The 24,881-nt window shown below is 38.7% G+C and overlaps 1 protein-coding gene across 3 annotated transcripts in view; it reads left to right on the top strand.

Annotated features, from left to right (window-relative positions):
* Positions 1–24,881, top strand: part of LOC129281548 (WD repeat and FYVE domain-containing protein 3-like) — a 104,312-nt gene that overhangs the window by 32,335 nt on the left and 47,096 nt on the right. Inside the window, exons 24-40 of one of the 3 annotated variants that reach the window (XM_064113588.1) lie at positions 8,713–8,903; positions 9,471–9,623; positions 10,221–10,456; positions 11,238–11,353; positions 12,094–12,220; positions 12,731–12,948; positions 13,876–14,063; positions 14,834–14,968; positions 15,447–15,626; positions 17,737–17,769; positions 18,931–19,036; positions 19,682–19,803; positions 20,339–20,540; positions 20,731–20,802; positions 21,629–21,715; positions 22,389–22,521; positions 24,269–24,470. In XM_064113588.1, coding sequence (XP_063969658.1) covers positions 8,713–8,903; positions 9,471–9,623; positions 10,221–10,456; positions 11,238–11,353; positions 12,094–12,220; positions 12,731–12,948; positions 13,876–14,063; positions 14,834–14,968; positions 15,447–15,626; positions 17,737–17,769; positions 18,931–19,036; positions 19,682–19,803; positions 20,339–20,540; positions 20,731–20,802; positions 21,629–21,715; positions 22,389–22,521; positions 24,269–24,470 — 2,501 coding nt within the window. Of the gene's footprint in view, positions 1–8,712; positions 8,904–9,470; positions 9,624–10,220; positions 10,457–11,237; positions 11,354–12,093; positions 12,221–12,730; positions 12,949–13,875; positions 14,064–14,833; positions 14,969–15,446; positions 15,627–17,736; positions 17,770–18,930; positions 19,037–19,681; positions 19,804–20,338; positions 20,541–20,730; positions 20,803–21,628; positions 21,716–22,388; positions 22,522–24,265; positions 24,471–24,881 lie in introns of all 3 variants that reach the window. The other 2 variants (XM_064113587.1, XM_064113589.1) reach the window with 2 other exon arrangements.

Here is a 24,881-nt window from a genome sequence, read left to right as displayed (position 1 = left end):
CCCATTTGGACACTGAAAATACACCCCAAAACATCTCTTTTTGCTCATTCTAATCATATGACAAACGATTCATCAATGATATAATGTTGTGAAACCTCTGTACTTGTCATCTCATAAAGAGAACACCTCACCTTGTGATAGACTCTATAAAAGTGAGAATATAAGTGAAATAAGTACTAAAGTAATGAGGGAGTTGTACGTGTGTGATATCACAGATCTTGGTCGCATTGCCGTTGGGAGGATCTACATGGCACTAGTGATCTCAATATTCGAATGCTCATAACTTTCTTATTATTCATTCAATCTTCCTCAAACTTTCAACAATATGTTTCTTTGATTTTTCTCTTTGATATGGATTCAGCTGGTTTCAAGGGTTTCATTCTCCTTTAAATATTTTGTTTTTGAAATTGTCTGTAGATATGATAATGCCCTTATGTATTTTAATGTATTGTATGCACATATACATGTATTTTCATTAACTAGCAATCAATTGTAAGTAAATTTCAGGTCCGAGAAACAATCATAAGTATTGCAATCGATTGCAAATGTGCACTCAATTTAGTAGGGGAGAGAGATAGGGTTCCCATGCACCCGAATGATATATTTTTTTAATCTACATTTTTGTAATCCTTAAGATGTCTAGTGAATGAATTTTGATGTTCCCAAAACGAAATATTGTCCCATGGGGTTCAAATTCAAGATGGCGTCCAAAATGGCCGCCATATTCATGGGATTTGGATTTTCGTACATAGATTCCGACACAAACATTCATTTGCCACAAAATTAGTGTCATATGAAAGATAAATAAATTTTCTACAAGTTGATACTATTCATTGGTGATGAAATGGTAATTCGGCTGAGATTTTAATGAGAAAAGTACAATTTTGAGAATTTTTTCAAAAAAATTGAAAATTTGTGAAATACATGATTTACCATAAATCTAAGGAAAATAAAGGAATCGCCTCGAAAACTTTTAGAAAACTTTCCTAATATACAATTATTAAGTGGACGAAATTCCAAATTGATATCATTATTAGTCACAAACTTATTATGTCTCAAACTTGAAAATTCAATTTTCAGAAATTTAGCTTTTTTACTGCATATCGGAGACTTGGATATATTAATGTATATTGTCACATTTTCAACCCAGAAAATGGAAAAAGGCCTTCATAAAATGCGAAATTATCTATTATTTTGTTGGTGGAATTTACTACAATCCCTTTATTCTTCGATTTCAAGTCGGTTGATATAGTTTTTAAAAGAATTAAGACTTTTGGCCAAAATTTGTATGTTTTTGGTAAAAAAAATTGCACATGCACTGTTATTGATCAGATTTATTATGAATATCAGTAATAAATGCACAATCTCAACATTCGATATGAAAGATGAGGTATCAACGAGAATATTTGCAGGCTTCATGCCACCATAAGTATCTTCATTTGCTTCAAATAGAAGGAAAATATGCTGAATGTATTGAGCGATTTTGCGCTAAAGTGAGGCCAAAAAGCAACCTTAGTGTGGCAGTCACATCCATGAAAACGATTGCAAAGTGATGAATGGTATGTCATTCAAATAATACAATAGCTTGGATCAGCCTCTCGCATCGATTGTGTAGGTATGACTAACACACCGTAATGTCCAGTATGTAATGTGCATGGTAATAGAAATGTATCTGATTCAGAAGGATGCAAAGACAAAAAAGGTGTTTCTGTTACATTATAAAGAAATTTATTAAATATTGTCTCTTGGAAACAGTTATAAGATACACTAGCACTGCAGGTAATAAAGATGAAGTTCTTACACATCAATACACAGCTCAAAGGAATATGTCGAAGCTACCCCCACTTTATCTGTATTTTGAATCTATGACCTGTATTCCTAAATCAGGTTTATCTTCGAACACAAAATTAGTGTCATATGAAATATGAATAAATTTTCTACAAGTTGGTATTATTCATAGGTGATGAAAAGGTAATTCGGCTGATCTTAATAAGAAAAGTGCATTTTGAAATTGTTTTCCCCAAAAATGAAAATTTGCTAAATACTTGATTTACCATGTATCTAAGAAAAATAAAGGAATTACCTTGAAACTTTCTAGAAAACTTTCCTAATATACAATTATTAAGAAATTGATTTTTTTACTGCATTTTACAGACTTAAATTACTATATTGTCATTATCTTTACCACCCCTTTTCACCACATTGATAAGTTTTTCTAACCTTCACCTTTTCAATCCTGGAGTCGTATACTGAATGAATTCATTTTGATGTTCTGAAAACTTGAATATTGTCCCTTGGCCGCCACTTTGACGGCCATCTTGGATTCTGACAAAAGAACTCTTACAAATATTTTGAGGGTGTTCTGAGTATGAGAAATTAATTGAGTGGGTTATCTTTATTCTTTACAATTTAAATCAAACAATTCTGATACATTAAAGTGCCAAAAATGACAAAATCCTCTTTCTGTTGACCAATGTAAAGAAGGGGAAGGCATTTTTGGAACATTGAGATGTGTATGGCTGTGTTATTGATCTATTTAATATTTTCAAAAGTAGAAAAATGTGGTGACGAATCAGTACCACGGAAAAGGCCTCCTGTAAATTGCATTTTACAACTTCCAACAATTAACTTATATCATGTCAAAATGCAAGCTTTATGGTTCTTAGGGAGGACTTTGACAAACAGGCAGTCAATCTTAGAAGTCATTGGCAGGCTCATGTGCCACATTTGGGCGATCTTTTTGAGCTAAAACTTTGTGCCAATGTACGTGATCTTGAAAGATATATTCCTGATCTAGAAGTTGTAAACTTTGGACTGGAAAAGCAATTTTGCTTGCTGCAAAATTCAAGAGAATGTTATTCTCTTTGAGAAAAAAAACATGATATTTTCTTGGTTGCCATCCGGACAACCATGATGGCAGTTTTGGTTGCCAACGTCACCCGGGCGACCGCTAATTTCGATTCCTGCTTTGGAGTGGGGATGGTGGATGGAATTTCCCTCACGTGTGATCCGATCCTTCTCAAGATTCCTCCGTTTGGCTTTGATACTTCGTAAGACCTGGGTTCCTCACAGACTTTGGATTCTTTAGCTGGTATCCAAGTGTGTTATCTTGGATGTATAACTCTCATTGGCTGTCCTACATGCAGAGGTGGTAGATCAGAACTTGCATGTCGATAATGCACTTCCTTCACCTTGCCTTGCCTATTCAAGAGAAAATCAGTGGCAGTAGAATCTCTCGAGAAATAGTGACTTGATAATGTGGTTCTGATGGGTCTACCAAATAACATTTCTGCTGGTGATCTAAAGTAACTTTCGACTGGTGTTGCTCTCAGGTTCATCATTGCTAGTTGACTGTCTTGGCCAGTCTGAGAACATTTTGTCAACAGATTCTTGACTGTACGAACCATCCTCTGAGCTAATCCGTTTGATCTTGGATAGTGTGGAGAAGAAGTAATGTGCTTGATATTCCACTTCTTTTTTTTATGCTGACTTGCTTGATGTTTCTGGCATGTTTCACTCTGCTTTATCAACTGGTCGATGTACTCGTTGATGTTTGACAAGAACACTGTCTCACGAGCAAGTCAGTTGGTACATTCGATTCCCATGTGTCCTAGGTGAAGCTGTCCAAGGATATCATTCCTCAGTGACTTCGGTACGATGACTTGACTTCCCGTGAAGAGTTTTCCATGTGATAATCCGATGTTATCTCTATACGACCAATACTGCATAAGGGATTTCAATAACTCTTGGATTGTTTCAGGCCAACTCTTAGTAACTATCTGCCATAATGATCTAGGTATTGGATCATTAGCTGTTTCTCTCTGAAGTTCTGTCTTCTTGTGTTTTCCGAAGAGTAATAGGTCGATCGCATATGCGAATCTTTTTCCTAAGAGCAGATGGATTTAACTCTGACACCTAACGGTACATGCTTTCTTGGGATTGCAAAGTCAACTCAATGAATCGGAAAGAATCATGTTGTTTCCAGGTCGGTAATTGACTTGAAACCTGTTTCCTTGGACTTTGATTATACGCGATCGCTGTAGATGCAGCAGTGCACTTGTAAGAGTTTTTTTCCATATAATTTCCAGTGGTCTGTGATTGTTTCACTGTGAATTCCTTCCCGAACAGATATGTATGGAAGCGTTTGATACCAAACATTAGGACTAAGATTTCCCTCTATGTTTGAGTAGTTGGACTGTGCAGTGGAAAGACTTTGGATGCAACCGCAGCAGGTTACCATCCTGAAGCAAGGCATGCTCCTAGATCTTTCATTGATGTATCCATCTCGACAGGCCTCTCTCTCTGGGTCATAGAACTGTAGGCATGCACCTGATGATACAGCACATTTCAGGCTGTTCAAGGAATGTTCATGATCATCGTCCCAGATGAACGGTACTTCCTTGTGGAGAAGTTATCGAAGTGGTGCTGACTTTTCCCACAAATTAGGAATATATGCTGCTAGGTATTTGAACAATATTAGGCATTTCTGAACATCACCCTCTTCGTCCTTGGGTAATAGTACTTGGGTAATGTGTTGGCTTCTACCTGGCTAGGATCTGAGTAGATATCTGATCTAGTGCACATGGAGCCAAAGAAGTTGATAGGTCTCTTGATTGTGCACTTGGAGCTGCTGAACACTGAGCCTTCTTGCTTTGCCGTCTCCATGAACAAGTACCGATTCTTGTCGTGTTGATCTTGTCCTTCAATAATTAATGTGCTGCACTTGCGTGGTGCGTCTATGGTAGGTTTAGCGATGTCCTTGACATGAAGCATCGTTTTTTCCTTTGAAACTACCAATAGCATCGAACTGCTCTGGAAATGCTTGTTCGAGATCCTCATCACTTGTGATAAGTATTTGTTCAGGTTTAGGGTTAGGTGTTGGTGTGTCATAATTGTACATTGAGTAAATTGTGATAATTCCAAGGTCAGTGCAACCTAACAACCCAAGGATCAACCTAACAACCCAAGGAGTGCTGCACTTGCGTGGTGCGTCTATAGGCGGTGCTGCACCATCCCGAGTTTGCTCAATCTCGAGATTTTAGCCCGATCAGCCCTCTTCGCGATTAATCTCGAGATTCAAGAAACCCCGTCTGCACCATCCCACGAAGAGCGATTCCTGCTCGAGCGAGGCAACAAGCCCGATATTACGAGCATGCGCACTTTCGGATCTTGGAGTTTCAACGGCCCGCGCTTTTGAATAACTTCCCGCGATATGCAAGCAATGTACTCCTTTCACTAGCACTTTCGCCGAATTCAACCGGTGTTATGCAACAATCCTCTCAGCTCAGCGAGTGAAGAAGTGATGTATTCTTCGTTAAATATGATGGCGGAGTAGGAGGCAACGACAGAGAGAGAGAGAGGGGGAGAGAAGGAGGAAAGAAATGCTATTTGCTCACATTTTGCGAAGGAAGACAACACTGCTGTCAGTGTTGTTATTGAATATGACCATCGTCGATGAGCGCCTCCCCCTTCGGTCTGGTCTCTCCCAAAATCCATTCACTGGTGGGACACCATCGTTGCTTATGAACGCTATTCGCATGTATAAAGTTGACTTTCGCACGTGTTTATGTTTTGACCAAGGCGGAAGTGGAACGCGAATTGCATTATGGACTGACGTCATGAATAAATTACCCCGAGTCCAATCTCGAGTGCGTCTGCACCGACGAATTAGCGGGATAATTCGTAAAATAGCGCGCTATTTTGCAAATAAACCCGAGTTGACTTGGGATTGCAATCTCGAGATTAATCCTACGAACTAGCGCGATAATTGCGTCTGCACCGCCAACTATCTCGAGATTTTTCAGATCGGGATAATTTGCCGGATCAGAAATAGCGCGCTAATTTGAAAACTCGGGATGGTGCAGACGGCCCTAAAGGTAGGTTTAGCGATGTCCTTGACATGAAGAATCATTTTTTCCTTTGAAACTACCAATAGCGTCGAACTGCTCTGGAAATGCTTGTTTGAGATCCTCATCACTTGTGATAAGTATTTGTTCAGGTTTAGGGTTAGGTGTTGGTGTGTCATAATTGTACATTGAGTAAATTGTGATAATTCCAAGGTCAGTGCAACCTAACAACCCACGGATAGCTGAAACCTTGACATCTGGTACATAGAATGTCTATGTTGACCATTTTGGACTGTAACATTTTATGTCGAATTAGTGTACCTTTACATTTAATTGGAATCTCACCATAAGCTTCAAGTTTTACTGTTTCACTAATGATTCCCACTTTGAACTTATATTTCCTTGGCGTACGGACTATGATAGTGTTATTACTTGCACTTGAGTCAATTCTTAGGTAGAGCTTATGTTACCCGGCTCTGTGGGCATATGTAAATGTTAGCAAATGCTACTGTGCCTTCTGAATTTACAACTGTGTGTGGTCCATTGGTATGTATTATGTCAAATTATGCAAAGTTGGATAGACTGCCTTTAGACTGATAATGATCAGGATCTGTGATAGTATCGTGTGATGTGTCCATTTCGCTGATTGGTTAGTTCTTTCGACGTTTTGATTTTTATCGCGATTTCTTTTGTTTTGGTAAACGATCATCACATACCATGTCAGATCTTCGGTCATCTGAACTACGTTATGGTTTTCAACTATGATCACTTTTTGACTGACGACAGAATTACCCCTAATGATTTTTACTGTGGAGAGCAAATTCCATTGATATTGACCCCCAAAGGAGGCGCGATAGCTCAGTCGGTAGAGCGGGGGACTCGTATTCCGGTGACCCGGGTTCGATTCCCACTTGGTGCGCTAGTGCCCTTTGGTAAGGCATTAATCCTCAGTACCAGGTCCTTCGGAGGGGACCTTAAGCCGTCGGTCCTCTGGTTGCTTGCTTACAAGCATTCATGCTTTCTTAGCAATCAGGTAAAAAAAAATCACCACCACTATAATGAGGGTTATCTGAGAATGATAATTGAGGTTTTTTTTAGTTGTAAACATAAGAGATATACAATAAACAGAATATTGGCTCTTCATAAACTTAGAAAAGAGTTAGAACGTGTTGGAAAATAAACCTGATTTTGGAATACAGGCCATAGATTCAAAATACAGATAAGGTGGGGGTAGCTTTGACATGTTCCTTTCAGTTATGTATTGATATGTCAGAACTTCATCTCTATTACCTGTAGTGCTAGTGTATCTTATAAATGTTTCCAAAAGACTTCAATAAATAGATTTCTTTATGATGTAACAGAAACACCTTTTTTCCCTTTACATCCTTCTGAATCAGATACATTTCTATTACCATGCACATTCTATAATGTACATTACGGTGTGTTAGTCATACCAACACAATCGATGCGAAAGGCTGATCAGAGCTAGTCTGCTATGCAGACTCTGAATGGCTCGTGAAGTGGGATCTGCAGCTGGTTTGCAAAGCAAACCAGCCTGAAAGGGCGAGCGAAGCGAGCCGGCTCTAGTAGACCTAGTCTGCTATGCAGACTCCTTGAATCAGCTGTGATACACACACTGCAGATGTGGGTCTACAATTGTAGACTAGATCAGAGCTATTGTATTATTTGAATGACATACCATTCATCACTTTGCAATCGTTTTCAGAGGTGTGACTGCCACACCGAGGTTGCTTTTTGGCCTCACTTTAGCGCAAAATCGCTCAATACATTCAGCATATTTTCCTTCTATTTGAAGCAAATGAAGATACTTATGGTGGCATGAAGCCTGCAAATATTCTCGTTGATACCTCATCTTTCATATCGAATGTTGAGATTGTGCATTTATTACTGATATTCATAATAAATCTGATCAATAACAGTGCATGTGCAATTTTTTTTACCAAAAACATACAAATTTTTGCCAAAAGTCTTAATTCTTTTAAAAACTATATCAACCGACTTGAAATCGAAGAATAAAGGGATTGTAGTAAATTCTACCAACAAAATAATAGATAATTTTCGCATTTTATGAAGGCCAATATACATTAATATATCCAAGTCTCCGATATGCAGTAAAAAAAGCTAAATTTCTGAAAAATTGAATTTTCAAGTTTGAGACATAATAAGTTTGTGACTAATAATGATATCAATTTGGAATTTCGTCCACTTAATAATTGTATATTAGGAAAGTTTTCTAAAAGTTTTCGAGGCGATTCCTTTATTTTCCTCAGATTTATGGTAAATCATGTATTTCACAAATTTTCAATTTTTTTGAAAAAATTCTCAAAATTGTACTTTTCTCATTAAAATCTCAGCCGAATTACCATTTCATCACCCATGAATAGTATCAACTTGTAGAAAATTTATTTATCTTTCATATGACACTAATTTTGTGGCAAATGAATGTTTGTGTCGGAATCTATGTACGAAAAATCAAATCCCATGAATATGGCGGCCATTTTGGACGCCATCTTGAATTTGAACCCCATGGGACAATATTTCGTTTTGGGAACATCAAAATTCATTCACTAGTCATCTTAAGGATTACAAAAATGTAGGTTAAAAAAATATATCATTCGGGTGCATGGGAACCCTACCTCCCTACCAGACTAATTGCTGGTCTGTCTCTTGAAAAAAAAGAAGTTCATATTGACTTGCAACAGTTAAAATTGATCAATCAATTTCAAATTTGCAGGGGAAATTCGCAATTGATTGCAAACACTTTCTTGCAACACCCTAGGAGTAATATATAGACAGCAGAGATTAGGATCTATGCTGATTGTATTATATTTTTGCCAACTTACAGGGGTGAGGACATTCTGTCCCAAGCCCGTTGCCAGAACTCTTGCCAACATCGGAGGGGCCGCCCCTCTGCTGGGTCTCATCGCCATGGCAACGGATGTTGAGGGCTTGTATGCAGCCGTGAAGGCTCTGGTCTGCGTGATCAAGAACAACAGTCCTGCGATAGAAGAGATGCAGAGAACGCATGGATACCAGGTAAACGGCTGAGTCTGAGGCAGCAGAATTGGAGCTTTAAATTCTGGGGGGTGTTTCACAAAATAAAATCTGATTATATACATATATCATACTTTACAGTTGGATGTGGTATGTAAGAGGGTATTCCATAAAATAATCGACCTTTTTGTATGTCTTACCACCCGACCATGTTTCTCCTCACAAAGACCATATAAACTTCTTGTTTCTGCACGACCATGTACATGTACCATCCATGGTTTTCTGGGCTATTCACATCAGTTTCTTCCGAGAAGATGTTTTAAAGTCATTAGAACTCTTAATTCCAACATAAAAAAATGACATTAAAAAACTTTAACAATTTCAATAGAAAGAAATCATGAACGTTAACACAATACTTTCAAGCAATGTAGTGAATCGATCACCCGAATAATTACAGATTTTTCCTATACCATGAACATGCCTTTAAGAATTATTTCTGAAGTACAAAAAGTTGTATCATCTCAAACACTGCCGTGAATCGTCCAACAAATACCATTTTGTTACAATAATAATGTTATAATATATCTTGTTTTAATGATATTTTCCTAGATCTTAGCGTACCTGTTGAAGAAGAAGAAACACCTGTTAAACAGTCACATTCTTCACCTGACCTTCTCATTGGTGGGAACCATCGATAGCGGCAGAGAATCAACGGTCATTCCGCACCACACAGCCTTTGAGGATCTGCTCTGCGACCTGGAGGTTTGTAATGAATTATTCTTACATGTAGCCATCTCTTCTCTTTGTTTTCCCTTTTGTACAATCCAGGGCTTAAAGTTATCCTTGGCCACCCAAGCCTATGGCCTTTGTAGTTGTTTTAGTTTGTAAGATCTGTGTACCCTTTGAAATATTGGATTTTAAGGCCTGACAATCCATCTTCCTTTTACCCTTATATATTCAACATACTTATGTTTGTTATATGATTATTTTGGTGCCATTGTAGTATTGCTTTGAAGTGGTGTCATTCTTGGTGGCTTACATGTGACACGTCATTTGCTCCTGCGACAATTGCTTCAGGCTCAATTTCATCTGAGATGTAGGGTTCAGGGTTGCAATAGGGTTTTATTTTATGTTTAGGATTAGGTTTAGGGTAGGTTATTGTGTTAAATCCAGGGTTGAAGTTGCTAATTCCATTAGTGTGTGGAATTCACAGTGGAGCAATTGTCGCCAGAGCAAATGTCATGGAACAGGCTTACAGTCTACAAGCAGCTGTGATTCTTAATAGTCCCTCATTTCCTCAAATATACATACCTTCATTTATCAACCTTTCCACTCCACCTCTGTATACATTCATTGCAGATCTGGCACAATGCTCCCAGCGAGCTCCAGCGCTCCCTCTTTGAACACTTCCACGAGCTGCTGACAGACTCCAGCGAGGCGGAGAAGAACCGTCGGCTCCTCCGGCAGCTCCAGATGGTCAACAAGCTCCTGTTGCTCCTCCAGGACTCCTCACTGGTCAGCGGAACGGTCAAGGCGATAGCCAATGTCCTGGGTGTGCTTCTACAGGGAGTGCCACATCCGCCTGCACTGCTCATGTAAGACACCTCTATTGTTATTTCAAGAATATAAAGCTTAGTGTAGTAGGTCTCACGGTACACCATGGATCTTTCTTGGGCAAGTGTTGGTCCTGAAAAGGACCACCCAAACTCGATGTTTTGACAAGTGTGTTCTTGTCTTCAGGAGAATGTCCTTTTCAGGACCAACACTTGCCCAAGAAAGATACATGGTGTACCGTGAAACCTACTACACTATTCTTCTTCGCCATGGAAACCTTCAGAAGTTACTATGTAAAGCTTTGGTAAATCCCCAAAGTGCATGTTGCAATTTTATTTTATTATGGTTTATGAATGTGTATTTCCTGTTCTGATGTGCAAGATCTGGAATATGAATTCGATAAATTTGTTGACTTTACATGAAAATTCATTTTTATTGGATGCCCTACAAAAGTTTGATATATAGGTATTTTGATCCCTTTGATGTGAAACCCCTGTGATGCATGGAATGGTGCCCTCTGAGGCTTTCCTAATACGATTTGTGAATCAATCTTCAGTTTGGAAAATCATCAGGATTTTGATAAATAATCTTCAGTGTGTTTTCATTGCATTTAAACACCAAACGAAACAAGTCAGTTTAGTAAAATCGTATGAAGCATTCACGAGATTATGTGTTCTCTTGAGAGCATTTCATGTTTGTGGATTAATTTGGATTCATTAAGATCAAATATTTATCACATTTTTTTCACACAATACTTTCTGTCCAATGATATTGAATATGACTGGTATGGATATCACAAGTATATTGTCTTTTGTACTTTAGTTTTGGTCAGTTCTTGGCATCCACCCTCCCGTCCGTTGACGAGAAGAACATCACTCCCCAAGAGTTACAAGAATGGTCGACCTGTGAATCCGAACCCTCGCTCAAGAGCTGGAAAGGTAATACAAGAAGCTGGGGTTGGTTTCATGAAGCTCTCAGTTTATCACATGCAAGAGTTTCAGTAGCTTTTAACAGTTGTCTGTCAAAATCACATGGAAATGTTTTTCATGAAATGTTCCTGAAGAGTTACAGGAATGATTGATCTGTGAATCTGAACCCTCGCCCAAGAGCTTGAATGGTAATACATGAACTTGGGGAGAATATCACAAAAGTTTTCTCAGTGATTTAATCTGAAAAAAAATTGCTCTAAACCAATCACATGCAAAGATTTATGGAGCTTATTGCAATTTTCAATAAGTAAGAAAATTAATCTTAACCTGTTTATCACTGGAACCTGGGATTCCCCTTGACTTGACTCGGACCATCCAGTTTCAGTAGGCAATGTCTTGAATTTAATTTCTTGAAAAAATACTAATTCATGTAGTTCGAACTCGACATGTACATATTAAGATGTTTCTTTTGTCAGATTCCAAATTAAATGGATGAATGCAGCAGCATTAATTACAAAGATGATGATGGTACATGTACATGTACATGATTGGAAAACTGATCATTAATTGATAAAATTTGCCACTTAAACGTTGTTTTGATGCAAAACCAAGCACTACAGATGAAAAAAACGCATTTGATTTTTTTTTCATGGATTTTTGTAGCACATTTCCCTGGTCACTTACACTGAAAACCGAATCTCTACTCCTGAATTATATTTCTCTGATTATTTTAATCTTTTCTCTTTTAGATTCAGACAGCATGTCAGAAGACTCCACAGCCCTTGTTTCTGCCCACACTGTGTGCTTGAGAAACACCTTGTTAGAAACCCTATTGAGAATACTACATTATGCCAACTCGGGCAGCATTAGTGTTCCGTAAGTATAGTATCATAGATGTGATCCCATTATAGGGGTCGGGGAGGGGGGTGGTGATTACCCCCGGCAGCATAGGTTTTCCCTAGGTATATGTATATAGTACATATACGTGTATAGTACATGTAGCATAGGTGGTTCCTACTACAATGGTATGGAAGGTGGGGGGGGGGGGGGTGATTGTGCAGGCGGTGCATTAGTAGTTGCGCGCTGTTGATTGGTTGAAAAGCAAGTTGCGCACGATTTTTATAGTTGTGATAGATTGCAACTCTTTCTGCAACAGGCCCCTGTGCTTATTACAAGCTGGTCTATTGTTGAGTTACCTGCAACATGTAACACTTTTGTTGTGAAGATATCCAGCCTATCTGTCTTACTTGTCCCAGGGAGTGTTGCGTGAAGTAAATAGTTCTGAGCCAATCAGATGCAAGGATTTCAGTAGCTTATAACAATTGTTAGTAAAAAATCACTGTTTTATGAAATTATCCCTTTATGGTTTCTCTTCCATTCCCTCAGGACATGTGATGAGGTCCAGCGAGTGCTTGGTTTCGATTGGCTCCTCCTCTTCCTCCAAGGCCACCTCCACCCGACGACGGCCATCATCGCCCTCCGCATCCTGATAGCGATGCTCAACAACCAGACGACCATCAACAAGTTCCGCGAGGGGACGACGGGAGGGGGCTGGCTGGACCAGACGGAACCCGTCCTTCATAACAGAATGAAGGTTGTCTTGGGTGAGTCAGTATTTCTGTTTGATGATAGATTTCTGCCATTTCCTGTGTCGTGAAGGCATGTTATGACAACAAATGCATGATTTCTACAACAAGTTTACCATCAGCCAATCAGATTGAAGGATTGCAGTAAGAGCAGCAAGAAGCCAAAGACCAGAGAGATAAACCAAGAAGCGTGTCTTCTGCCAGGATTTCTAAAGCTTCCGACTCTCCTGTCAAGATACGCTGATGTTTCTTTGTTTCAATCTTTGTATTCCTTGAATTATATTTATTTTCAAATATTTTTTTTTACAATTTTACCTTTTGCCATCAATTGCGGAAATCTTAGGATTCAACGTCGGGAAGAGCAGTAAGAAGCCTCAGATTGGAGAAATAAACCAAGGCGCATGTCTTCTGCCAGGGTTTCTAATGCTTCTGACTCTCTTAAGCCCAGTGCACACTATGCGATCCGATGCGACACAATATATTAATAAATCACATTTTGCATTAAATGTGAAAGTTTCAAGAAGTAAAATGATTTCATGTGAAGTTCGGCATAGTGTTAGGAATAACAAAATCATAATTTTGCTTCGGGGCAAGTCCTGTGGTCAGAGTAAAGTCCAAGTCGGCTTCAAGTCGCAGCCGATGATGACGTCATTATGATTTGGATTTTAATTTGCTTTTATTCCTACAGAGAGGTTCGAACTACACTGAATCTTTGATTTCCGTAGTCCTACCACTATTCCGAACTCTGATCGCCAATATTAATTGGTTCGAATGTTCATATCGAGTGTTATTACAATTTCTTTGAAATTGAATCGCAAAAAATTGCATAGTGTGCGCCGAGCTTTACCAAGACATTCTGATGTTTCATTTTAGTCTTTGTATTCCTTTAATTATATTAATTTTCAAAATTTGTTGCATCTATACTTATTATTTTCAAAAACGCAGGATTCAATGTTGGTAAGAGCAGTAAGAAGCCTCAGACCAGAGAGATAAACCAAGAAGCGTGTCTGCTGCCTGGGTTTCTAATGCTTCCGACTCTCCTACCTAGACACGCTGATGTACCCGAGATCTATTTCCTCCTGATTGCATTGGCCCTTGGACATTCTCCAAAACCACTACCTGATAATTGCCAGGTTAGAGCTTTGTTGATGATGGTTTTAGAAGTAATTGTTTGCCACCCCCAAACCCAACAATAAGATGCCCAAAATGAGTTTATAGATATTTATTGAGCTAAAAAAAAACGAATAATAAGTTTTAAGATGATATTTAACTTATCAAAATTGATTAACTACTTCATTGAATGTGGAAGAAACTTGGTGAGAGCTCCAAAGAATAACTAGAAAACAGGGATTGAAGTTTGGGTTCATTCAAGCATGTGATGTCCACGCTGCGCAATCTCAGTGGACCTTCCTTGCAGTCCAGAAAAAACTCTTGTATCTTGTCTTTTATTTTACTTTACAACTTCAGAATTTTACAGTTTGAAGAAGAATTATTATTCCTTCATATAAGCTAATTTTGAAACTTTAACTTTATGAAGATGACATTTCTTTTTTGGCTATTTACAGATATCCTTCCCTTGCGACTTATCGTTGGTTTGGGGTTGGCTGGTCACATATGTCTGTTGGTTACCTTGCCCGCAGGCATTCAGGCCTTTGAATTTGTGTACCTCTCAAACCATATTGTTGAATACAATATACTTCGACTAGTAATTACTTTTTTGATTTTCAATATTTCACTTATGAGTTTCTCTTTTTTTTTGCTGTTTCTCTGCAATTATATGCTCTATATACATGTCCTATCAAATATTTGTTATATTCATATTGTTTTTTATTTGCTTGTGAAATAAATTCTAAATGGGTTTATTGCTAAATATTCTGATAATAAGTGATGTTGATCTTTTCAGTTGGATCTGAACTCAATGTGGCAGTATATCTTTGGTGTACCAGCCAGTCAGTCGGCCAGTGGAGCACTCTCTACTAACCTCTGCCCGGATGCAGTCATGATCTTATTATCACAGATCAGAGTTATGCTGAACCAGGTGAGTGTAAGGTGTTAGTGTTTGGTGTAAAGAAGAAGTGTTTGTATGATGTGAAGTGTTATACAGAAGTGTTATTCTTAAATCAAATTCTTACAATCAATTACTTCAGGGGCCCATTTCATGAAGAGTAACAACTGTTGTAACTTTGCGATTATGGCAACTACCATGGTTACCATTAGTGTAAGGTGTTAGTCAGTGTTTGGTGTAAAGGAGACATGTGTGAGATGTAAGTTTGTCAGTGTTATTCTCAATCAAACACTAATGTCCAAGTACATTGACGTCCGCATCCTGATGGGTACCCATCTCGCATCTGGGTGGAGGGTGGCTAAGTGTGGATTGATGCCTTGCCAAAGGATGCTGGTGCCTAGGAGGGATTTAAACACATGATCCTCTGATTACAAGGCAAGAGTCTGAACAGCTATTCTCCATCACTTCCATATAGTTTAAATTGCAATCTCATTCTCTGTTTTCTCTCTAGCCATATGATGAAGAGGACGAGAAGGCAAGCTGGTTACAGGAGTACCCCGTGACGTTGGTCCAGTTTCTGCTCTATCTCTACCACAACGTCACCGAGTTCAAGCCAACCTGTATGAGCGCACCTTTCCTATGCGGCCTGGCGTCGACACTGTTTCCGTACCCCACCACACACGTTGATCAGGTATGAAAGTATACTCTCCCCTCGCCTCCTCTCTCTTTTCTTCCTTCGTCTGCCTTCCCCGTCGTCCCAAACATCTTGCTGGCAACCACACCCTTTTATGGCTCACTGTAAAAAAAAAAAAAACGTGTTAAAGGAATCTGTATGAGTTGCTTTTCCTATGTGGTCTGGCGCCAACACTTTTTCCATACCCAACCATCCCAGTTGATCAGGTATGATAATGTACCATTCATATAACCTTCATTCCTTCCAGCCTGAACTCTCCTTGCCTGCCAAACCCTATTTTCGACTGAATATAAAATAAATTAAGCTAATCTGGACGAGTCTACTTTTCATTACACGGTGTGCCATCAAATTGGCGACGAGGACTGCTCCACCATACACCTACCCCTTTCGAGTGTAAAGAAGTGTGATATCACAGCTACATGTATTCAGCCCCCATTACGTGTGTTTCTAAACATTTTCAAGTAGCCAAACCAGCACAGATTGCAATGGTTCTGTGCAATTGTGTCTGATGAAATTTAAATTTCGAGTGATCTTAAATTCCCCTCTTAGCTACTCAAATTGTTATCAATTGCTGTTTAAGATTCCAACCCTTTGTAAACCAAGACCCGGTACCCATTTTTCTGTGAGATGTGATTTTTGTTAATTGTTTTGTATTTTAAGGCCACCACACACCTTACGACTGGTCCACGATCCGATTTTGGAACAAATCGCATTTTGCTCATTTTCTGAAAATGTGAATACAAATCACCTTTTTATTTAAGGTCGAAATTAAGTGAAAGAATGCTAATATCACAATTTTGGATGATTGCAAGCCTTGATTTGGAGTAAAGGCAAAATTAGTTTCAAATTGTAGCCAATCATACGATTGCTATGACGTCAGTTTGACTAGATATTAAATTTGCTTTTTTTCTCATAAGGGTGATGCCATAGTCACAGATTTGAATATACATGTATGAATTTGTACGGTAATTTAGAAAATTACACAGTAAGATATTCCATGTCTCAATAATAGCATCGAATTCTGCTACGTTTTATTTCAAAATAGGTCGCAGGCCAATCGTAAGTTGTGCGGTTGCCTTTACATGTACTTGTATGTGGCATTGAAAAGCTCAGTCTGCAATATTTGCTTTAATAGCCTCAAACATCATTGAGTTTTATTCATCTTTTTAAGTTTATCTTATACATGTACATGTGTTTAGTCTATAATGTATTATTTTGAATTATTGTGTCATCTCACTTGAATGGAATATCTGTTTCATCTTTACTCTTTTGCATGCAATTGTTGTCTATGTAAATTCTTGTTAATCTTTTAATGTCATTGGCCCGTATTTTGAACTAAGGTTTGATTTTAACTCTGGGCCCCGTCTTACAAAGAGCTACAATGTACAATTGATCCGATCAACCTCAACTATATGGAAATCCATCAATGTCATAATTTTTCATCACGAATTTTGCAAAATGTCCTTTGTAAATAAAGAGAAGCACATTGAATTCTCAAGAAAATGAGCAGTGGATGAATATATACATCAGTGGCCTGTAACACAAAGCTAAGCAATGATCGTAGAGCATTTTTCTACGATTGATTCCATTGACTACAGTGTACAATCAATCGTGAAAATCAAGTATACGATTAATTGCTAACCTTTGTGTTACAGGACCCAGATCTACAAAATATTTTGAACGAACATGCATTTTAGATGTTGACGTTGCTGGCTTTCCATAGTTGTGGTTGATTGGATCAATCACAACTCTTTATAGTTGAAGCATCAGCCTGTTTGGCACTCCAAATCATTCTCAATTGTGTGAGAATAATAACTAATTATAGTTTTCTTTACCATTCATGCATGGATAAAGAGCATTATTAACGTAGCAATCGTACAAAGTAAACTATTTTTTTGTTGACATTTTTGGCTTCTTGTAATTTTAGCACTGACTAAGTTAAACAACGAAATACGGGCCATAGGCTGTGGTTATTTCTTATTTGTCTGTACATGTATGTCTCATATTATTTGAAGTCGTGTTTTTCTCCCATACCTCTGCATGTCTATTGCATGATCGTTGGCTTTGATTTTCTCCTCCATCCATCCTCATCGTTAAATTCCTAAAGATGGCTAGCATCCCAGAGGAGAATTCAGGAATGGTAGGCAACTGTTTAAACAAGTTTGTAATTTGTAGCTTTTGTATTTAATAAACACTTTTGACATTTCATAAAACTGATTGTGAAACTACATAATTATTTCTTGTGTTTTTCGTAAAGATGTTGATTACAAATGAAATGATATTTCCATCTCTTTTCTGGGAATTTAATAATACATGTAGTACATGCTTTGTAGTCACAGGAATGTATAAGCTTCCATGGTCCCACTTTGGTTAACGTACAAAATAAAACTGGCTGGGGATAGGACTTTTACTATAACTGCTTCAGAATGTGGGAATAAGTTACCCCTTTCACTCAGACAATCATCATCTTTTTTCTTTTTTTAAAATGGACTTATTAAAGACATTTCTTTTTTGTAGTCCAGAGTTTTAAGATTGTGAATTTAATTTTATACTTTGATGTATTCTTTTTGTTGTTGTAAGCACTTTGGGCCATTTTGAGAAAAGAGCAGTAGAATATTAATAATAATAAAAATAGTCACTCAAACATTTGACATTGTTTCAAAATGCTCATTCTGCCTTCAAAGAGTAAGCATAAACAAACCCAATTTTAATCTAGCCAGTATTATATTTGTGAATAAGGAGAACAGCTTGTATTATAAAACACACAGCTTGTGAATATAAGCCTTTCTCTTCACGTTACACTCCCTAAAGGGACGGTTTACTTTCAATTGGTCTAATGCCAATTCGTCCTCTTACCAAGTCATCTGCTATCATTTGGTGTACCATCAGTTCGTACACTATCCACATGGTCTAACTGCCATTTCGTCCACTCACCATTTCGTCTAATAACCAATTGGTTAAATAGCCTTTTAGTCCATATACCATTTGGTTTTATTGGACTCGGTGCTACTTGGGCGAAATGAATGAAAAGAAAATGGGCATTAGACCAACCGGTTATGAGACGAAATGGTCATAGACGAACAAGTGATTATTGGACCAAATGGTTATTGGACCAAATGGTTATTGGACCAAATGGTTATTGGACCAAATGGTTGTTAGATGAAATGTTGATGGACGGAATGGCATTGGACTAAATGAAGGTAGACCATGTGAGGAGTGGACGAGTTGGCAATAGACGGATTGGCAATTTACCAAAATGACAGCGTTGTATACTTTGCCTTGTTTTTATTGCTTCCAAAAGCTGGATGATATGGGTGACCTGGCCTCACCTCTGGATGACATTCAGTATCTACCCGATCTGGATATACCTGGATTAGGCCTCAAGATTGATAATGGCACCAGTCAAGGTGAGGAGAAAAGTATGAAGATCATGATGATTGTAGGGATGATGTTTATGTCGATGAAGGTGCTAATGATCTGATGATAATGATGATGATGAAACAATGATGATGATTATTAGGAACAGATTGATGAGGATGATAATGATTATCAGAATTGCAGGGGGATGATGTTGATGATTGGGAGGTGAATGATGTTGCTGATGTCAGTGAAGGTGATGATGGTGATGATGGTGGTGATGATGATAAAGATGATGATGATGAGGCTGATGATGAAGATGGTGATGATGTTGGTAATGATGATGACTGTGAGAGTTCTAATTATGAGGAAGATGATGAAGATGGTGACCATGATAATGAGGATGAAGACAGTGACAGATGATGATGGAGATGACGACTATGTTGATGATGATGATGAAGATGATGATGAAGAAGATGATGATGATGATGATGAAGATGATGATGATGATGATGATGATGATGATGAAGATGATGGAGATGATGACTATGGTGATGATGATGCCAATAGTGATGATGAGGATGATGAAACTGTGATAATGAAAATGATGAAACAGTAGTGATATTAGTGAATTAGGATCATACTGTCATTCTTTCTCAAAAATCATTGAAACTGTTTCCTTACCCTTTCCTCAGCTAACCTGACTTGTCACCCAGCCAAGCGTTATGTAATGGATTTTATCAGAGTCATAGTTGTTGATAGCCTGTCCTTGCCATTGCCAAACCGAAGTCCAGCCGTCCTTGACATTATATTAGAAGTAAGTGCATAATCTCATTTGAGTTGTCCATTATCAGCCTCCAGATCATCTTTATACCATAGTTAATCTAGTGAATCTTATTACTAATGGGCAGCCCTCTCGGGAACCTAAGAAATATAAGACAAGTTTTAGGGAAATCGTCCTTAAAAAAGCTGTCGGTAATTAATAGGAAATTCATTATTACCCTCATGGTTTTAGCCTGGCAACCTACCGAGCATACAAGCACTTCAAGGAATGAAATGCTACAGTACATTCCAATAACAAAACACTACTTTTCTGTTTCTATGCAAGTAACTTTTGTAAGAACTTGGCACCACATTAACACCAAACTGGTATAATCGATTACATAAGAAACATTTTACGTTAAAGTTAATCAGTTATAGTGGCCAATCTTCTATATGACTCTTAGGGTTAAAATGGAGATAATGGCTGATCAGGGATTCCAACTTACAACATCACAATCGTGATCCAATTCTCTAACCATTAGACCTTACAACCTGTTGCTGTAAACTTCTTGTGAATTCTTTTTCCTCAGTCATCCCCCGAGAGAGCCACACCCTGCCAGATCAACGAGTTCCAGACGGCCATCCTGGCGAACCTGATGGAGCGACTCCTGGCTGGCGACGCCCTCCTAGGCAAGGAGAGCGCCCTCCCCATCGCCCAAGGGGGATCCTACAACAACCTGGTGTCCAATATCTTCTACTTCTGCTCCAGATTGGTGGACAAGCTTTGGCTTGGTAAGTGTTCTTTGCTTTTGAAGAATGTGCTTGATCACAATCAGTTCAGTTGTCATCATGTAAACACAATGTAATAAAGTACATACAATACCATGCAATATAGTTAAGTATAGGATATCATAGCATATCATAAACATACAAGCTTTTTTAAAGATTAATTTATGTTGTTTTTGCCATTTCTGTCTTGCAGGTGTATTCTCCAGGAAGTCCAAAGAAGTGTTTGAGTTCATTGCCCAGCTGATAGGTCAGGCCAAGAAGAGATGTAAGACTGTATTCCTTACCCATCCATTTTTGTTCTCTACCTTAACATTTTATTCCTTTATACCCAACTAGTTTTGTTCTTTATCCAATGGTCTTGTGGTCTAGTGGTTAGGGCATTCGATGATCGTAAGGTTACGAGCTTGAATCCCAGCTCGGTCATTATCTCCACTTTAGCAAAAAAGGCTTGAGAGTAGTTTCTCTCATCTATTAGTTCAGCCATTATGACTGGTTAACCTTAGATGTAAAATGTTTCCTATGTAATTGGTTAAATACCAGCTTGGTTTTAATGCGGCGGAAAGCTGCTTTGCCGAGTTCCTACGGGAGTTACTTCAACAGAATTTTATTTTCCTTAGCCAATTTTTTTATATTTACCCATATATTTTGTTCCATTCCAAACCATCTTGTCCCTTGTATATAGTACAGTATTTCTGTAGATGTATAGGTCAGTAGAAAGACACTCAGGCCCGTATTCTGAAGTCGGGTTAAACTTAAACTCAGGTGTAAAGTTGTGGTTTAAGTATGGATAGCCTATTGTTACATAAATCACTAGCAGTAGAGATATACTATATCACCTCATTTGGCTCTCAAATAATTCATAATTGTGTAGGAAGTATAAATAGATTATTGTCTGCACCATCGATGAATCAGGAAAGAGCACAGTTAACATAAGAAACATACAACTTAATAACAATTTTGATACTATTGGCTTCCCATAATTTTAGCACACAGTTAGACCATGGTCTAAGTTAAACCTGACTTCAGAATACAGTCCTCATAGTTTTGTTGTCAAACTCCTTATCTTTTTAATTTTTTTAAATACCTTTCAGCACATGGTATCCAGTTAGATAACATCTACCATTGCTTGAACAGAACTGTGCTTTACCAGCTGTCCAGGCCCCTTGAATCTCTGGCCGGTAAGTATCAGGAAATGCAAAGCTGGGTCCCATCTTACAAAGAGTTGCGATTGATCCGATCAATCACAATTATGGAAAGCCAGCACCTCCAACATCTAAAATGCATGTTTGTTTCAAAATGTTGTCTACATATAATGTACAGTTTATACTCACACATTCATTGTTGTCTTGGCAATTTGATGTACTACTCTTGGTTTAGAAAAGAACATTGTGCAAAAATTTTGGTAGGAAAATTATGGCAATGATGGATTTCCATAAAGTTGAGGTTGATCGAGTCAGTTGCAACTCTTCGTAAGACGGGACCCAGGAAAGTATTATACAGGGTGTCCCATAAAAAAAAATGAAACTGATTTTCAGAGTTAGATACCTCAAGGATAAGATATACTGAAGTTTAAAATTTGGCACTAATACTGAGTACAAATCCCCTCTTTAAATTTGAGCCCAAAGTCTGAGGGGATCTGTCACACATTGCAGATTGCGGCCGATAAAAACTGAGGCCCGACAGAAATGATTTGCACAGAAATTCATGTTTGAATCGGCTTCCTCATTCACAAATTAGGCGAAAGAAACATGACTATTGACACGAGAAGTGCTGATGAGCCATCCCTTTCTCATGTTATACAGTTGTATCTTTAGTAAGTTTTGACCATTTTTATTTCCTTTGATATTTCAGACCAGGTATCACTTCTGGAATCTCTGAGGCACATAACAGAGAACAGGACGTTGCTGTTTGGTCCGGTCAACTACGAGTCCGAGTTTGTAGGATGTCTATGTCACTGTCTCTTTATACTCACCAATGCGAGCAAGTAAGTTCTCCAGGAATGGTGATGATGGTGGTGGTGATGATGATGTGATAATGTGATAATGATTGTAAGTTTGGTGATGATGATGGTGATTGATGATGATAATGATAAATGATGATGTTGGTGAATGATGATAATGATAATGATGGTGATGATGTCGATGATGTTGGCGGTGATGGTGTCGATGATGTCAATGTCGGATGTGATGGTGATGATGAGGATGATGGGGATCGTGGTGGTGATGGTGATGATGGTAATGTTGATGGAGATGATGATGGTGGTGGGGGTGATGTTGTTGATGTCGATGATAGTGATGGTGATGATGAGGATGATGGGGATCGTGGTGGTGATGGTGATGATGGTAATGTTGATGGAGATGATGATGGTGGTGGGGGTGATGTTGTTGATGTCGATGATAGTGATGGTGATGATGAGGATGATGGGGATCGTGGTGGTGATGGTGATGATGGTAATGTTGATGGAGATGATGATGGTGGTGGGGGTGATGTTGTTGATGTCGATGATAGTGATGGTGATGATGAGGATGATGGGGATCGTGGTGGTGATGGTGATGATGGTAATGTTGATGGAGATGATGATGGTGGTGGGGGTGATGTTGTTGATGTCGATGATAGTGATGGTGATGATGAGGATGATGGGGATCGTGGTGGTGATGGTGATGATGGTAATGTTGATGGAGATGATGATGGTGGTGGGGGTGATGTTGTTGATGTCGATGATAGTGATGGTGATGATGAGGATGATGGGGATCGTGGTGGTGATGGTGATGATGGTAATGTTGATGGAGATGATGATGGTGGTGGGGGTGATGTTGTTGATGTCGATGATAGTGATGGTGATGATGAGGATGATGGGGATCGTGGTGGTGATGGTGATGATGGTAATGTTGATGGAGATGATGATGGTGGTGGGGGTGATGTTGTTGATGTCGATGATAGTGATGGTGATGATGAGGATGATGGGGATCGTGGTGGTGATGGTGATGATGGTAATGTTGATGGAGATGATGATGGTGGTGGGGGTGATGTTGTTGATGTCGATGATAGTGATGGTGATGATGAGGATGATGGGGATCGTGGTGGTGATGGTGATGATGGTAATGTTGATGGAGATGATGATGGTGGTGGGGGTGATGTTGTTGATGTCGATGATAGTGATGGTGATGATGAGGATGATGGGGATCGTGGTGGTGATGGTGATGATGGTAATGTTGATGGAGATGATGATGGTGGTGGGGGTGATGTTGTTGATGTCGATGATAGTGATGGTGATGATGAGGATGATGGGGATCGTGGTGGTGATGGTGATGATGGTAATGTTGATGGAGATGATGATGGTGGTGGGGGTGATGTTGTTGATGTCGATGATAGTGATGGTGATGATTTCGATGATGTTGTTGGTGATGATGATGATGATGTAGGTGGTAGTTTTATTAATGGAAATTAGAATCATAATGATGCTAACAATGCCAGAAAATCGTCTATGCTTTATGTGAATATTGAATACATGTACAGTAGTTCATTTTAGTATAAAACTTAATTATAACTCGTACTCAATCCCTTTTTTCACTCCATCCCCTTTCTCTACTTTCTTTCCATCTCTCTCCCTCCCCCTCTCTTTCCCTCATCCTCTCTTCCCCTCTCTTCCACTCTCTCTCCATTTCTCCCCTCCACTCTCCCTTTCTATCCCTTTCTCCCACTCTCTCTTTTCTACTCTCCGTAACTAGTAGTGAAGGCAATGCACTACCTAGCAACCTAGGGGAGGTGAGGCGGAACACGACCTGGCACGTGAACCCTATGATCGAGGGCAACAAGAAAGGACAGCGCAAGATAGAAGACGAGAACCAACAAGGCTCCGTCCGAGAGGGTCAGCTACTGGTCAGGAAGGCTGGACGGCGGGTCTGGGAAGATCTCATCATGGCCAAGAAATCAGTGAGGACCCTTGAATATTTTTTGTCAGGAAATGGTAGTAATGATAATTATGATTGTTGGATTTATATGGTACTTTTTCTGGAGAATACAAAGTTCAACTACTATGAGCCCTACACAAGGCATGAATTTTCTTCAGCAAGAAATATTTTAATATGGAGGTGCGTTCAACCTGTGAGGGAAATGGGAGCCTGAAGAAATTTATTCCCTGGAGCGCAGAGTGGGTAAGAGCTGCTTTGCTAAAGCCAGATAGATACAATGTATGTAACTTATTGGTAGTGCTTGGAGACTTCGGATAAAGTTGATCAGTGTTGAGCACTATGTTAATATTTATGATTACTAAGTCCATTGTTTGCATATTCATTTAAAGTATATTGATATCTGATCAGACGAGATAATGTGATATGAATTAAT

This window comes from Lytechinus pictus, chromosome 18 (assembly GCF_037042905.1).
Source record: "Lytechinus pictus isolate F3 Inbred chromosome 18, Lp3.0, whole genome shotgun sequence".
In the NCBI taxonomy this organism is placed as follows: domain Eukaryota; kingdom Metazoa; phylum Echinodermata; class Echinoidea; order Temnopleuroida; family Toxopneustidae; genus Lytechinus; species Lytechinus pictus.
This window is presented reverse-complemented; position numbering and strand designations above follow the sequence as displayed.